The sequence below is a fragment of the Panthera uncia genome, chromosome E1, assembly GCF_023721935.1.
Source record: "Panthera uncia isolate 11264 chromosome E1, Puncia_PCG_1.0, whole genome shotgun sequence".
Classification (NCBI taxonomy): Eukaryota; Metazoa; Chordata; class Mammalia; order Carnivora; family Felidae; genus Panthera; species Panthera uncia.
In genome coordinates this window covers 15940770-15957343 of record NC_064814.1, presented here as the reverse complement: position 1 = coordinate 15957343, position 16574 = coordinate 15940770, and the positions used below count along the sequence as shown (strand labels likewise).

At 46.0% G+C, this 16574-nt stretch overlaps 1 protein-coding gene across 8 annotated transcripts in view; it reads left to right on the top strand.

The window, feature by feature from the left end:
• The window catches only part of MARCHF10 (membrane associated ring-CH-type finger 10), an 83673-nt gene that overhangs the window by 55221 nt on the left and 11878 nt on the right, over window positions 1-16574 (top strand). For all 8 annotated transcript variants that reach the window (XM_049637582.1, XM_049637580.1, XM_049637579.1 and 5 more), the window contains 3 exons: window positions 1626-3045; window positions 6914-7080; window positions 9456-9565. In XM_049637582.1, coding sequence (XP_049493539.1) covers window positions 1626-3045; window positions 6914-7080; window positions 9456-9565 — 1697 coding nt within the window. The remainder of the gene's footprint in view (window positions 1-1625; window positions 3046-6913; window positions 7081-9455; window positions 9566-16574) is intronic.

Here is a 16574-nt window from a genome sequence, read left to right as displayed (position 1 = left end):
GCTTCCTGGAATCACTGATATATCTCTTATTGGGGTTTATAAAACCCACGAGGGGCCTGATTGGGAGAGCTTAACTGATTTCTGGAAGAGCTGATGAGTAAAAATTCACACTGCGTCGCTGAGTGTCCCATGCAGTTAACAATAAAAGAGGCTTAGAGAGTATTAGGACTTTAGAAGCTGGTGCTCCCAGGAGGCCCTCAATTAAAGTGAGTCAGTATTGACTTGGCCCTTGGCTGGGACGGAGGCTCTGCGGATTTGCATTTCACTTGCCTGAGCTATTACCACACAGGCCTTTCCAAACCCGTGGAGTCCTGTCCACTCTAGGGGGCGAACGGCTCTGGAAAGTAAATGATAAGGACCAGATCCTGCAGGATAGCACAGGGGAGGTGGGGGGGTGGGGCCGGGAGGAGGCTGATGCCAGGAGGAAACCAAGAGAAGTGGGATCAGAGAAGTAAGTACTTTCAGTGTCCTATCTGCACTGAGAGGGTTAAAAAAAAAAAAAAAAATCCTGAACAGTACATGCACATCACAATGAATTAAATGGATATTCATTTTCACAAGGAAATTGGAAGTCCAGCCATTTTCTTAAGGGGCACACAGGGTCGGGGTTAAGAACACAAACCATAGTGTCGGGCGGGCTTGAGTTTGAATGATCACACCCTGACTTCCTAGAAATGTGACCTTGGGTAAGTTTTGTGACCTAAGCCTTGGTGCCCTCAATCATAAAGTGGTGTCATTGTGGCACCTATTTCCTAGGATTCTGAGGCAAAATGTGTGTATGTAATAAAGTTAGTATGGTGCCTGGCCCATTCAGTATAAGCCCGCAGTAAGGTATGCTTAGTCGTTATTTTTGTAAGGCAAGTTTTGACCAAGTGACTTCACCACTAGAAACTGCTACCCATTTGGGCACTCTGCCTCCTCTTCTCCATACATCTCTTCATAATTTAGAATCAGGGGGCGGGGGAGGAATTCTATTATTACTCGAGGTTACAAATCGACTGGGAGCTAGTGACAAAGAGAAGGTAATGATGTCATGAGAGAGTTGTAATTTTTATTGCACTAAGCACTAAATGTAACCCAAGTCATCAGGGTAACTGGACACCAGCTTCTAGAGCCTTCCTCCCAATCTGCCCAGGTAGATTATATTTTCTCAAGATTTTTTAAAGCTGTGTGTGGTGCAGGAGTGTCATAAATGCGTGTTGAATGAATCCAGATGAAAAGGCACTGGTGGTTTTTGTAGAAGCCATTCCTGGAGTGCTGGTTTTCCTTATCCACAAACACTGTTATGAAAACTAGCATTTGAGAGATTTCCCCATAATCGGCCCTGACTGACCTGGGCTGGACAGTCTTCCCAAAGCTTCCACAAAAAAAAGACCTGTATCCTCAGGGTCACCCTGTCGCCCCAGAACCAGCCCGAGCTCCACAAAATGTACAAAGAAGACTCCAGAAGCATAAAATGAAGCTACCTCTACTGTCCTGCTTCTGTACCTCCGGCCGTTTTAACCATGCAGATTTCCTTCTCTAGGCTTGCTTGTTTCCTTGAGGGACTCTCACTCTTAGTGTTCAAGCTCTTTCATCTATGAGCACCTATAGAAGAATGATAAACTTGTCTTTTCTCCATGCAGATCCAATAGTTCAACAAGAGGGCCCAGTGTGGGCCAGTGGCACCAAGCTGAAGAGGCCAACTCGAGAGAGAAGACACTTAGTCCCATCTTCACAGCTAATGACTATGACTGAGAATACCTCTGAGAGAGCCAAAAAAGGAGACTCAAGTGTTCTTTCTCAGAATGAGCCTCATTCAGGACTATCTCAGGCCTTCCTAGGAACAAACAGCCCTCAAGTGTCGAGTGAGTCCTTGGGGCCACCACTCCTAACCACCACCATGGGAGGGTCAAGAAGGGCACCATTTAGGTTCAGAGATGAAGATTTTTATTCCATTTTATCATTAAACCCTGGAGCAGAAAATGATGACACTGAGGAGGAGACCCTCATAGAGGAAGAACTTTTGTTGGTTGGTATGCACCGGCCTCGTTCTCCTCCCAGTCATAAGAGAAGTCGATTTCTTGGGACGTCGTCCACTCAGGCCAAAAGTAAAAATTTGGAAGAAAGTCCTGAAAATTGCAGAGCAAATTCAGTAAGAAGAACTGAGTCCAGTCGTGGCTCATTAAGAATGAGCAATGCAATGGAACCAGTGACAGAGCAGCTTCCTGTGGGGGCAAGGGTGTTTCAAGACCTCAAGCCACCTGGTGGAGGTTCTCCTAACGGGAATGACAGTGGTGACAGTGAACATGAGAAAAGCACCTTTCCTTCATGGGACACCAAATCCACAGCTAGTCTAGATGATGACCTCAATGCTGAAAATGGATTTAGAGACTGTACCTCCACGGAAGACAGGCCTGGTATCCGTGATTATGAAAGAGATTGGCATGCCTACTTAAGCAGTTCTAGTAATTCTCTTGACTGTTTTCTTTCTGGTAGACCAACAGCTCCAAGATCACCAGTGAGTTTATCTTATAACACTCCTGGATCACTAATGCATTCTGCCACGAGAGATGATATTCCAGTAGACTTGTCGATGTCGTCTACATTTATTCACAGTTCAGACTCAGAGGGAAATTCAAGGTTTAATGTTCGCCGACCATTGTCCCCTATTAGAAATAGGAATCCACTCGCCAGTGCTGAGAACCACGGTTATTTTCCAGTAAATAGTGCACATGAATTTGATGTCAGGGGAGCAGAAGATATTCCTTTAACGAACCCATCCCAGGGGGCTCTAGAATATACGGAAGAGCTCTTACTAAATCCTCAAAGCAACTTGTCCTTGGGGGAGTCTTCTAGCTCCTCACCATCCAGAATGAACTTACAAGGCCATTTGCACGTGCCTGGGTCCCTGCAAGAAAATACGCCTTTTACTTTCTTCGCGGTCTCTGATTTCCCAAATCAAAGTGATAACAGGAACAGAATGGCAGCCTCTGCTTTCACAGATGAAAAGGAAGCCAATAAGATAAAGGCAGACTCTGAGAAACTCAAGAAACTGCAAGAAAGGTGAGGAATTTTCATAATGATATGCATATACTTTTTTATTCCATTTTTCCAGGTAGAAATAAGCACTGCCTTCATTAGAGCATCATGGGAATTTTAAATCCTAAGTAGGCCCTTCCTTGACATTTTAATGATTGCTTTTATCGACAACATTATCTATTTTGTTGCTCTTAAAATGTGTGTATCTATGAGGAAAATGTTGGTGTTCCAGCTCAATCTCTCCAGTATTCCCCAAATGTTTTTTTTCCCCAAATACCATAACTTTAAGGAAGGCAAGTTTGCTAGACATAAGGGATTTTTGACTGCTACATAGGGCTAGCTCTTCTCATGGGCAATTAGGAACCAGGATCTTTTACGAAAAGGTTGCTATCTCCCCAGAGAGTGAGCCACTCCACACTTGAAGTTCACCAGCTCTCCCTCATGGGACTTTGTGCAAATCCAGCCAACAGTTCTAGAATTTGAATCTTTCCAACCAAAAGGCCTGTCCCAAACCGTTACCATGGTTACCTCGGTTCTCCGAAGGGCTACGCTGGGGTAACCACAGCTTCCATTTTATGTGTTCTTTCTCACGCATGAGAGAGAAACAGGTCTTTTTTCTGGATTGCCCTTTCCTTTGATCTTCCCTGTCTTGTAAGATGATGTGGGGATATTTCACAACATCCACAATATATGAAATTTGATACTTTTTAAAGCCATCATTAGACACCGTGTCAAACGCATTCTGTGAATGCAAGCCGCCTTTGTGTACGTTAGTATGGCTCATTTCAGCCGTTAGTTATCTATTGATATTCATTGTAAGTGGGGAAATTCTAAGGCAATGAATTAGAATGCAGAGGGTAAGAGAGGACACAGGACACACACCTACTACTCCTTGAGGTCTGTTATCCAACTCCAGGAGTTAAGTCACTCTCCTATTAGTACCTTTTCCTTTCCATATTTATTTATTTTTTTAAATATTTATTTATTTATTTTTGAGAGACAGAGCATGAGCAGGGGAGGGGCTGAGAGAGAAGGAGACACAGAATCCAGGCTCTGAGCCGTCAGCCCAGAGCCCGACGGGGGGCTCGAACTCACAAACCACGAGATCATGACCTGAGCCAAAGTTGGACACTTAACCGACTAAGCCACCCAGGCACCCCAATTTTCCTTTCCCTATTATACGAGCTACCAGCAGACCGACTCATGGTTAAGGGCCAAAAGGCCTCACACTCACCCATCTACACCTGTCCAAAAATACAGCTTCAGACCCACTTGTCAGGAGTCTGGTCTTCCACCATCCCAAAGTGATGCCTTGGAGCTAAAAATGATTTCTTTTAAAAATACATCCACGTCTCGGCATGGCAATGCATTAAACAGCTATGAGTTATGTACTTTGCCTATCAGACACCCTTTTTCTTTCTGTATGTAATAAACCTTATGCTTTTCTGTTTATCGCAAAAATGTTCATTCTAGGAAGTATGAAAAATATAAACTTAAAAGAAAAATCACCTGTAATCCTATAATCCAGAGATAAGCACTATAAAATAACTTTGCTTCCCATCTTTTATCTTTGCATATAAATGCAATTTTTAGTAAGCATTGGCTCATATTTTGTAATATGCCTCATTTAAATATTTCAAGCCCATTTCTCAATGCCACTTATACTCTTTAAAAATTTTTCCCTTAGTTACTTTAATGCATACAAATAATTAGAGAATTCGAAATAAGGCAAAACCCAGATATCCCTGTGCCTACCTTCCAGCTAATAGAACTTTACTGGAGCCCTTGAGCCCCTCACCCACCCTATCTCATCTACCCCCTCCCAATATCCTTTCTGCCCCCAGGAAACCATTCTTGCATTGTATTTCTCATTCCTTTGATTTTATTTATTTATTTATTTATTTATTTATTTATTTATTTATTTATGTAATCTCTACACCCAACGTGGGGCTTGAACTCACAACCCTGAGACCAAGAGCCGCATACTCCTCTGACTGAGCCAGCCAGGGCCCCCTCTTGATGTCTTTTAATGAAAATAAATTTTTAATTTTAATGGAGTCAAATATATCCATCTTTATGGATTGTGATTTGTATCTTGTTATCTTGATGAAGAAATCCTTTACTAACTGAAGGCCATTAACATGTTCTATCTATTTGGGGCACCTGGGTGGCTCAATAGGTTGAGTGACTTTGACTCAGATCATGATCTTGTGGTTCATGAGTTCGAGCCCCACATTGGGCTCTGGAGCTCAGAGCCTGGAGCCCGCTTCGGATCCTGTGTCTTCCTCTCTCTGCCCCCCTTCCACTCACGCTCTGTCTCTCTCTCTTTCTCAAAAATAAATAAACATTTTTAAAAAATTGTTTTAAAGATATTCTTCCTATTTTTTTCTAAAATCTGTACAGTTTCACTTTGAACACTTAGGACTTAGTGTGAAATGGATTTTGGTCTTAAATGTGAAGTAATGTTTAATATGTGATGTGAGGTATGCTTTGTGAATGCCCAACTGTCCCAAGATCTTTCCTTGCTCAACTGAAGGGACACCTCTGTCTTATAACTATAAATGTACGAGTCTGCTTCAGAGCTCTCTATTCTGGCCTGTTCCTTTCTGTTTTTCCCTAATCCAATACCACGTCACCTTAATGTCTGTAGCTTTTATAAGTTTTGGTAGCCAGTGGTGCCCTTTGGTAGGCCTCCCCACTTTGTTCCTTAAGAGTCCTGGGCTATACACGTTTCAGAATCAGCTTGTTGGGATTTTCACTGAAACTGCATTGAATCTGTAGATTATTCTGGGGAGAACTGACATCTTAGAGATACTGAGTCTTTAAAAAATATGATTTATCTCCTCTTTTGTTTGTGCCCATAATAGAAAACTATAATTCGGTTCCTTTTCATGACTTCTGTTTCCTGGGGAGGAAGGTCTCTTCAGAAACTCAGCACACACTTCTATCTCCAGAGCAATGCCCATTTCTTCCTCTCCTTTGATTTGAGTCTCTAGCCAGTTTCCTTTCCTTGACCAGACAGTCCCCAGGCCATGAGGATTCTAAAGAACAAGCCATAGACTTCCTAAGGGCCTCCCAACATGAACATCAACCAGCTAGTCTTCACTCCCCGTCGATTAGACACAAACATATCTGCTTACGTTTTCACTAATTCCACCTTTATCAGATCCCAGCAGCTTACATTCTGGAATGTTGGCAAAATTTCTTGGCAAGTGTTATGCTATTGGTGAATTCACATCCAGGTTCATTGGTTCATCATCATCCCAAACGACATCTAGCGAGGGGTCTCTATGTGCAAATACTTTGCCAGACTCTCGATGCACTTTGCAGAGCGGTGACACCGCCATCATGGCATCCAGGCTGCCCAAGACCCTGTTAGATAAGTAGTGGTGGTATTGGCACCACATGGCTTTATACATGAGGAAACAGAGACCTGAGAAGCTTCGAGAACTGGTCCAGAGTCACCAAACCCACACGTTTCAGAGGCAAGCCTCAAACCCAGACCCCCTGCCTGCAAATCCCACGTACTCAACAACAAGCCACACCGCCAACTCCCTCACAGTGGCCACGACAGGGGGAGGGGCGCCCAGCCCTTTCCATGACTTTCCTCTGTAGCCCTGTCCCACGCCTCTAGATTTATGGAGGCACTGCTGGTTCTCCTGGTCAGCTCACACGTACCACTAGCTTCAGAGGAGCCTGACACAAGACTTTGTGCACCTGCTATCAGTAACCCGGAAGAAGTTTCAGCAGGGTGGGAGGGAGCAGGGGGTGGGCCTGGGGAGTCCTGGGGGGGGGGGGGCTCCCCCTTGAACATCCCGGGACGTGGTATTTGTAGTTTGTAGACACTGCAACTGTGCAGACCCCTGCTCACCAGGGCTTGTTTTCCATTTAGTCTCCTGGAGGAGGACTCAGAGGAGGAGGGAGACTTGTGTCGCATCTGTCAGATAGCCGGGGGTTCCCCAACCAACCCCCTCCTGGAGCCTTGCGGCTGTGTGGGAAGCCTGCGGTTTGTTCATCAGGAGTGCCTGAAAAAGTGGCTGAAAGTGAAAATAACATCAGGTGGGTGGGGAAGGAGAAGCGGAAAACGTGAGCCAACATATAATTAATATGAGACACCACCGTGCGGGACTCCGAGCCTGGACAACTGTCCCCTCTCCTCCTAAGCAGTAGCCAGAAGAACCATGGCCCCTGACCCCAGGACTCTTGCTCACAGCGCTGATGGATAGTAGCGGGTCTAAATGCTGCCTTTAAATTATGGGAGGGAAATGAATTTGTTTTCCAAGTCTGAGAGAAGAATCTTGGCAATGCTATTAAATCCTACCCCGCTTGAGCCTGAGCAGAGATGCTAAGATTCCCTCCCAGGAGGAAGGAAACTGAAATAGGTCAGTGGTTGCACCTCAGCAAAAGCACACAGCAGCCGTGCCTGCTAATAGACACCTGGCAAAAGCAGTTCTGCTTCCTTTTATTTGCGGGGGAAGGAGGGTGTCACCTAAGAAACTGAGCAAAGCTGCGTTTTGGCAGTAGGGGCAGGGAAAGAGCGCTGATCTAATTTTCTAGAACCGTATTAGGTAAAGAGATTTCCGCGTGCTGGCTTTGTCAGCTCTGTCTTTTGCAGATCTTGTAACTGAATGTGAAGCCCTTTCTCAACTCCCTGGGGAGGTTATAACCTAAATACGGCCACATGGGGAGGTCAGCTGTGGTTTTCTTGGCAGAAAACAGGGGGTTTCTTTAAAACATGGTTTGAGGAAGAAGGGCAACTTGAATAACAACAACCAAAAACAAACAAACCAAAACAAAATAAACAAACAAAAACAAACAAAAAACCCAAAACAGGAAACGGCAATGCAAAGAACCCATTACAAAATAGCTGCTATGTCTTTCAGAGACAACTCCCTGAAAACCTTTTACCCCATAGCTGGATCCTAGTTCTCTTCTCTTCCGTGTTTTCCTCCTTGGTTATCACTCTTTCAGGCAGCCTGGGAGACTTAAGAGCTTTATCCTGTCCCCATAGGGAGTGGCCACGTCCCCTCCAGAGAAAGAGGCAGGAACCGTGGGCCGATCACATTAACCGTCTCCTCCCTGATCCCCTGTCCACCTTCTGCATTTTCCCGAGCAAGAGAAACAAACCTGGGCCCATCATCCAAGCTGCTTAAACACATCTCCACGTAGCGAGCTTGGTACTCAGTCCTTCAGACGGGGAGGAAACGGGGATCTTGGCCGCTAATGACCCTGTCATGCAGTGTTTTATCTTACCACAAATTTGGGCCAATTAAACATCTAGCACAGGAAAAGATCACTCATGAAATGTGCAATGAAAACGCTGCTAACTGCTTGTAAAACGCCAGCATCAGTAGGGGTGTGTTGAGCGCCATCAAGATCAGAGGCACATGGGACACTCAGTAGCCTAAAGCACTACCGAGAGGCCCTAAAAAAAAAAAATCAAGCAAACAAAATGCAGACACGGGATCACCATTCATCCTTGTCTTTTGACGTTCTCTACCATTTACTATTTCTTTACGTCCCCATTGAGGCAGAGTAGAACTGGGGTATAAAACTGCACCAACCCTACCTTTCCCAAATAAATGCAGGTAACTAACCAGGCCTCTAGTTTCTAATGCATAAAAATAAACACCAGGACATCATTAGCAAAACTGCAGCACCTACGTGCCGGGAAAAGACGCTGGGCATAGCGTTTGCCTCAACACAGCACAGTTCTGCATCTTCCATTTTTGCTTTGGGGACCAGGATAAGCGGAGAAAAAATGCTGATCTAGAATGCATGTTAAAAAAAAAAAAAATTAAAAAAACCAACAACCCCACAGCAACAAAGGAAGGCTTCTCATGTTTCTTTTCCCAGATGAGGCTGAGCTCAGTCTCAGGGGCTGGCCGGAGATACTGCTGTGCTAGTTCCCATACGTGGCCCCCGGCTCCCTCACCCCCTCAGGAGGGAAGTCACCTGGGTGAGAGTAAAGGCAGATTTTTAAGCCACAGACTGAGAATAGCTTCTGCCATCAATGTGGTCCTCATTTATTTGCTTGGACCTGTGTTATGTCTGTCAGAAAAACAACAACAACAACAAAAACAACAACATAGGCCGATCTTCGCTCTTTTGGCAAACACCTATGTTACAGATTCTCTGCCTCCATGTAGCAACTCCAATTTTATGAAGCAGTGTGTTTATATTTAAACAGAAAGCAAGGCCTATTATTTAAAAGTCACAAGAATTTCACGTATACAAAGCTTGCGTGCATAATAATGAAAACGATTACGAAGGAAATTTTCCAGATCTCAGATTCAAGGTCCTTTTCTACAGACAATGGCTGGCTTTAAAAAGGTCACTGAAACTCAGAATTCATAACAGACACAAGTTCACTCCCAAAATGTCAGCACAGAGAGACCCAGGGCTACATGTAACAAAGAATTCTTTAATTTCAGGAGCGGATCTAGGTGCCGCAAAGACCTGCGAAATGTGTAAGCAAGACCTGCTGGTCGATCTGGATGATTTTAACGTGACCGACTTCTACCACAAACACCAGCAATCCCGGGTAAGAGACGCTCACGCCAATCTGCTTCCACAGGTCAAAGTCAGTTAGAGGCGGCGCATGGTAGGAAGACATGCTTTCCCTGATAAAGGGACGGTATTAGGCCTGTGCATGGCGTGAGTCTGGGGATGTCACTTCCACCCCCCCCCCCCCCCCCCCGCCGCAGCTCGCGTCTCCACGAAGGTCTGTTACTAAATCAGACCGTCGGGAGGGTTCAAAGTCTTGGTCACCTGGGGTTGAGGTCCCGCTGTTGTCAGGGGCAAAAGTAGGAAGCCAGAGTAGCCGACTGGACACAGAAACAGGAATACTCTGGCAAGCTCCATGCCCCGATTTGCTGAAGTAATTTAAATTTAATAGCGACAAGGAAAAAAAAAAATCAGGGTCTTGGAAAAAATGGTCCCTAATTTACATAACAAGTAACTCTAGCGTAATAAGAAACTGCTTTACTGTTTATTAACAGGTAGTAAGCACCTAGTGTGTGCTTTTTAACACCCGGTGAATTAATTCTCCTGGGGCATTTGGGTTGCAATTCTAATACTGTGAAAAAGCTAGCGGGGCGCCTGGGTGGCTCAGTCGGTTAAGCGGCCGACTTCGGCTCAGGTCGTGATCTCACGGTCCGTGAGTTCGAGCCCCGCATCAGGCTCTGTGCTGACAGCTCGGAGCCTGCAGCCTGCTTCTGTTTCCATGTCTCCCTCTCTCTCTGCCCCTCCCCCGTTCGCGCTCTGTCTCTCTCTGCCTTTCAAAAATGAATAAATGTTAAAAAATTTAAAAAAAAGAAAGAAAGAAAAAGCTAGGTAACCTTATGTGGGAAGGTGATCCGTGCTCAGAATAATAGTTAATTGTTCAGTTCTCAGGCAAACGATCTTTTTCTTTAGAACTACACTGTCCAATATGGCAGCCACAAGCCACATGTGGCTAATGAACAAGTGGCTACTGCCACTCAAGATGTGCTACGTGAGGGGCACCTGGGTGGCTCAGTCGGTTGAGATCTGACTCTTGATTTCGGCTCAGGTCATGATCCCAGGGTTATGAGATCGAGCTCTACGTAGGGCTTCACACTAGCCTCCCTGAGATTGTCTCTCTCTCTCTCTTTCTCTCTCTCCCTCTGCCCCTCCCTTGCTCCACCCCTCTCTAAAATTAAAAAAAAAAAAAAATTAAAAAGAAAGATGTGCTGTGTCAAATGCACACGGAATTTCAAAGACTCAGTATTAAAAAAGGCAAAATATCACATAAATAATTTTATATTAGTTAAATGTTGAAATAATATTTTGAATATACGGGGCTAAATAAAACATACTATTAAAATTAATTTCACCAGTGTCTTTTCACTTCTTTAATGTGGCTACTGGGAAGAATCAAGTTACATACCGGGGTTGCATCTGTGACTCACATTGTATTTCCATCGGGTGATGTTTATCTACAAGGTGCCTTGCATGTAATAAGCAGTCAATAAGTATTTATCAAATGAAAATAGTCATCATTACCATTATGATTTAACATGATTAGGAAAAAAAAAGGATTAATAACCGTAACTGTAAAGCACATTACTTTAAAACTATAAAATCATTGTTAGTAACTAAAATGTCATTCTTCAGAGGAGTCCCTTTGACTTTTAAATCATTAGCCTGTGCCCAGACCTTTTTGTTTGTTTGTTTGTTTGTTTGTTTGTTTTTTGGAAAAAAGCACAGCTGAGTCAAAATGCTGCATCTGAGTCTAGGCAATTGTTTAGTTACCTTTTTTAAAACCCTAAGGCTTCGAGACAGAAGGACAAACTATTGATAAGAAGGAAATATTTGAATAGCACAACCAAGAAGTTTCTTGGAAAACTTGGAAAAAAGGAAGAAAGAATTTCCTGAGAAATAAATGTATTTTGAGTCCATCCTTTCTGAGGCCTGAGGGTCTTGAATCACTCGGTCACAAACCCCAGGCACTGAGATGAGAAACAGAAGTGATTCTGGAACCACACTATTGAAGGGAACCAGGGCCCGTGAGCGCCTGAGATCAGGATGCCAGCCAGGGTGCAGAAGGTTCCACGTGGTCATCTTGGAGGATTATTTCTGGAAATGGAACCTGTGGGACTTCCTGAGAAGGACATGTCCAGACAAGGCCAGGTTATGTGGAATGCTACCAGAACGGTCTGCAGACATCACACAGTGCAGCCCAAGGGATTGCCTTGTCTGGTAAAGACCCCTGTTGGTTCCAAGTATTTCTGCATCGTTCACGCTCTGCAAAGCAGCTACCACCACCGTGCGCTGTTGGTTTACCGTTGGTATTTGTAGAATTCACTCACTCACAGCAGACTTTTCAAGTTGTAGTAAAATGTTTGCACTCACGTAGCCAGAGGCAGCCTACCCTACCGAAGAGCACACCAGCTTTGATGAAGGTGTGAACCTAAATCCCTATTCCCCTCCCCAAAGTTGCTGTGTGACCTTGGGGAAACTACACAAGCTCTCGGGATCTCAGTTCTCTCATCTATAGGAAGGAGGAGATAGTTCCTACCCCGCAGGATGGGAGGTAGGAAAAGACTTGAGGATAACCCCTAATCCAGGACCTGTGCAGAGAAGGCGCTCAGGAAATGAGATCCACTGTGTTACAGCCCCAGAGATGCCCAACCTCTCTGGACTCGAGGGAGGCAGCTAAGCACGCCAGGACAAGGCTAGAGTCCATCACTGAAAAAAGCCAACCAGCCCATGCAGGGGTCATACCCGTAACCTTGGCTTCACTGCATCCTACCAGTGGAGAGAAGCATCTACAAGCATGTCCTAACCAGAACCGTGGAAGTCACTGTGTTAGCCAGAATCTTGGTGGAAGAGATCAAGGCACCCTCAACAGGGGTGAGTAAGGAGAGCTGACCTAAGAGCAGAAATGTGCAGGAAAAGAAACCAACAAGGTAGGATAAAGTATCCTGAGACTGGCATTGTGACCATTCCTAGGCCTCAAGTGACAAGGGGAGGGTGCAACCACCAGGATCAGGAGACCTGTAGGTATAGGAGAGAGAGTCCGCAATGGCCTGTGACCTTCAGTAACGGAAAGCAGCCACTGCCACACCACTCTCCAGCAGAGAGGGAACAAGAAGAATAACCACCCGGCCTCCCTCTCCTCCCGCCCTCTGGTCCCCTGCCAGGGCCTCCCATTGGCCAAACCCAACGGGAAGCCAGAGAACAAGGGGGTCTAGTTAATGCGATCCATTGAGATCGGCGTGTAGGTCACAGCACAGGGTGGAAACTGAATCTGGAGGGGAAAGCAGAAAATACCCAGCACAGTGATTACTCTACATGGAAGCAGAAAAGAGTTTAAATGAGTTTCAGCAAGAACCTGACAGGCCATCAAAGCCTTTTGAAAATGCCCTTCATTATAACCACAGGTGGAAACTAGACTGACAGACCCACCCTGGTGGGTGAACAACAGTCCCAAGAACCAATGCGCAGTATTCACCTGCAGGTGGAAAACAGTTGCGGGCTCACACTTTCGCAATGGTTCTGACTGCTCTGATGGACCCTCGTGGATTTAATGGAGTCTGTTTGCCAACAGTCTGAGTTAAACTTGAGACAGTAGGGAAGCATGACTTAGACAAGTTCAGAAACTCCGTGGACCAAGGCGGAAGTAACTATTGTTGAACAGAAAGATATGGAGGATATAATATGCTCTCGGCTCGTCCCCAGCCGGGGAGGCCCCTTGGCCTGGCCTTGGAGTTGTTATGTCTACACGGGCTCCTGAGGTCCAGGCCTTTCCCGACTCCCAAACCTTGGTCCTCTGGCCATCTTAGCCAATGCCCAGTGCCCTTCACTCCTGGCAAACAAGTTCCTTTGTTGAGACGTGAGGTAGCTGGTCCCCAAAACAGACATATACAAGGAAAAGATCAAAACCAGAAGAAGCCTAGAACTGACTTCAGCCCAGTCTGGGTCTCACTTGACCTCAACTAACTTGCTAACTCACTAATTAACAATTAACTTATTATCTTATGCATTTTTTCTTTAGGTGGTTTTGGGGTTTTTTGGTTTTTGTTTTTGTTTTTGTTTTTTTTTGCTTTTCCTCAATTATAAAAATCACAAACATGCAAAAATCCCCTATAATTAACATTTAGCTGCATGCCTTTTTATTTTCCTATTAAAGTATTCATGTCTAGGCCGGGCCCCAGAGATTCTGATTTAATTGATCTGGGATGGGCCCAGGTATCAAATTTTTTTTTTTTTTGAAGTGTGGCAAAATACACATAAAAGCTTAACTTTTTTTTTTTTTTTTTTTAATTTTTTTTTTTAACGTTTTTTATTTATTTTTGGGACAGAGAGAGACAGAGCATGAACGGGGGAGGGGCAGAGAGAGAGGGAGACACAGAATCGGAAACAGGCTCCAGGCTCCGAGCCATCAGCCCAGAGCCTGACGCGGGGCTCGAACTCACGGACCGCGAGAACGTGACCTGGCTGAAGTCGGACGCTTAACCGACTGCGCCACCCAGGCGCCCCAAAAGTTTAACTTTTAAAACACATATTGAGAGCCTATTGTATATCAGATGCTCTGCTGGAGACACCGAGGTGCCCAAGACCAACACAGTCACTTCCTTCTAACGGGAAGGGCACAGGGAGGGTAACCCTAGTGTGGGAGCATCACAACGAGGGATGCGCAGGCAGCTTGGGAACAGCCACAAAGAGGTCTGACCCGTTCTCAGGACCAGAGAAAGATTCCCTGAGGTAGAGACAGTTAAGACCAGGAAGGAAAAAGAGGAGTGAGCTCTCTATCCACGTGCCCTTGAAGGCAAAATCTGAGATATCAAAGAAAGACACCTGGCACAAGATCTGATCCCAGATCGCAGTCATGCCCACTGGGTGTCCAGTCAGCATTGTCAATGGCTTTGAGGGTGTGGAGGGGCTTAGACCAGTGTTTTCCTGGTTTGCTTCAATGCACCTGAGTAGGAGTAGAGTGAATGTTGCCCATGGGTTTTAACAGGGCATTGAAATGTGATTATGCCCCATCCCTCGGACACTGGGTGGTTCCTGTAGGCCCCGTACATCAAGGCTTGTTACTTGGCTTCTAGTGGCTGGATTAGGAGCTCCTACAGGCTGTGTGCAGAGTGGCCCCATGAAGCGGAAACAACTGCGGGGGCCCTAGGACCTGGACTCAGCACTTTGGGGCCGCTGGCACCTGGTGGCCCAATCATAGCTCAACCCTCCCACCCTCCTTACTCAAGGATGCCTGAAAAGGAAGCCCAAGAAGCATCCATTCGCTCTGTGGGTGCTGTCCAGGAAGGAGGAGTCCTGTGTGACGTTCCTCACCTGGGAAGTAGGCCTCAGATCTGGCTCTGGCTGGGGCACTCAGTGTTGGGGTGCAAGGAAGAACCCCCCAGATAGAGCTCGAACTAACATTCCAAACTCCAAGACGGGCCAGGAGAAAGCAGGCTGAAGCACAGTTTAGATCACAGATTGTACACTCAGACGCCATAGAGGCCAGGCCCATATTAAACGGTCGGAATCCTGCAGGCGTCATTATAATAAAGGGAGGTGGTCACCGAGGCACAATGGAGAGTACTGTCTCCAACTGGAGAAGTTCGCGTCTGTCTGCCCATCCTTCCTTTCCTTCGTTCCCTTTCTTTCCTTCCCTTCCTTCCGCCCTCCCTACTTCCCTTCCCTTCCCTTCCTTCCTTCCTTCCCACCAGAGCACATCCCCAGACCACATTGTTGATCCATAGCTTAGAGCAGTGGTTCTCCAAGACGGGTGATCCCCAGTAGCATCAGCATCAATTAGGAACTTGTTAGAAATACACATTCTTTGGCTCTACCCACCAGACCCACTGAATCAGAATCTGGGGGAGGGGGAGAGGTGGTGCCCAGCAACTGCTTTTTTTTTTTTTTAAGTTTATTTATTTATTTTGAGAGAGAGAGCGAGACAGCATGTGTACTGCATATGAGCAGAGGCAGGGGAGGGGCAGAGAAAGAGGGAGACAGAATCCCAGGCAGGCTCCATGCTATCAGCACGGAGCCTGATGCTAGGCTTGGGCTCAATCCGACGAACGATGAGATCTGGACCTGAGCTGAAATCAAGAGTCAGATGCTTAACCAACTGAACCACCCAGGTGACTCCCAGCAGCTATGTTTTAAAAGGCCCTTTCAGTAATTCTGATGCACATTCAAGTTGGGAATGACTAGGGTCAAAAGACATGGCTAAATGGGCCACTGTCTGGTCCAAAATCATACATTTTTGTCATTCTTTCATCTGTGCATATATTTATTGAGCACACACCAAATATCCAGGGCTAGGCACGAGCACAGGATCAAACAGGCACATGTGGTCCTTGCCCTGAGTCCTATCTTTCCTCTCTGCCTCTCATAGGATATTTTTATTTTGCAAAATACCACGTCCACTCGTATTAGCTCATTCTGCCAAAAACACCTTGGGGAAACAGGCAGGATAGAGGTTACTTCTCCCCTTTTTATAACTGGAGTCACTTGGGTCAGGCCCGGTTAAAACTCCGCCCAAAGTCTTAGCACTCGATGGCCCCAGGCTGCCCGCTCTGGGGGCCCACGCCCACTGCGTGATGGAGATGTGCTGCTGTCTTCTTTGCCCGGCTGCACAGGAGGGTCTCAGCAGGCCTCTGGCTGTCATTGCTCTGAAGCACAGACCTGGCTTTGCTCCATCGCAGCCACGGACAGATGTCCTTGGACACACGCAGCCACCTAATCACCCTCACACCTAGGAGCATCTCTTGAACACATCTGAAGACTTGATAGGACATTCAGCCAGGCTGACTGCGTCTTTGAGTGGATTATATGGAGAATTTCCATAGGTAGCAAATCTCTTGGCCCAAATGAATATTAACAAAATGAAGGGGTGGGAGGGAGGTGGGAGAAAAGAAAGAAAAACATCTGGCAGGCAGCCTGAGTGCTTCGGGGCTCCTGTCCATGGCTTCATGAGCCTCCTCTCTTTCGAGCCTCCCTGCCCCCCACCCACCCACTGCCGACACTGCACATGGGTGTCAATGCCCCACCAGAATGGTTCGGGGAGGGAGGGTCAGGAGAGC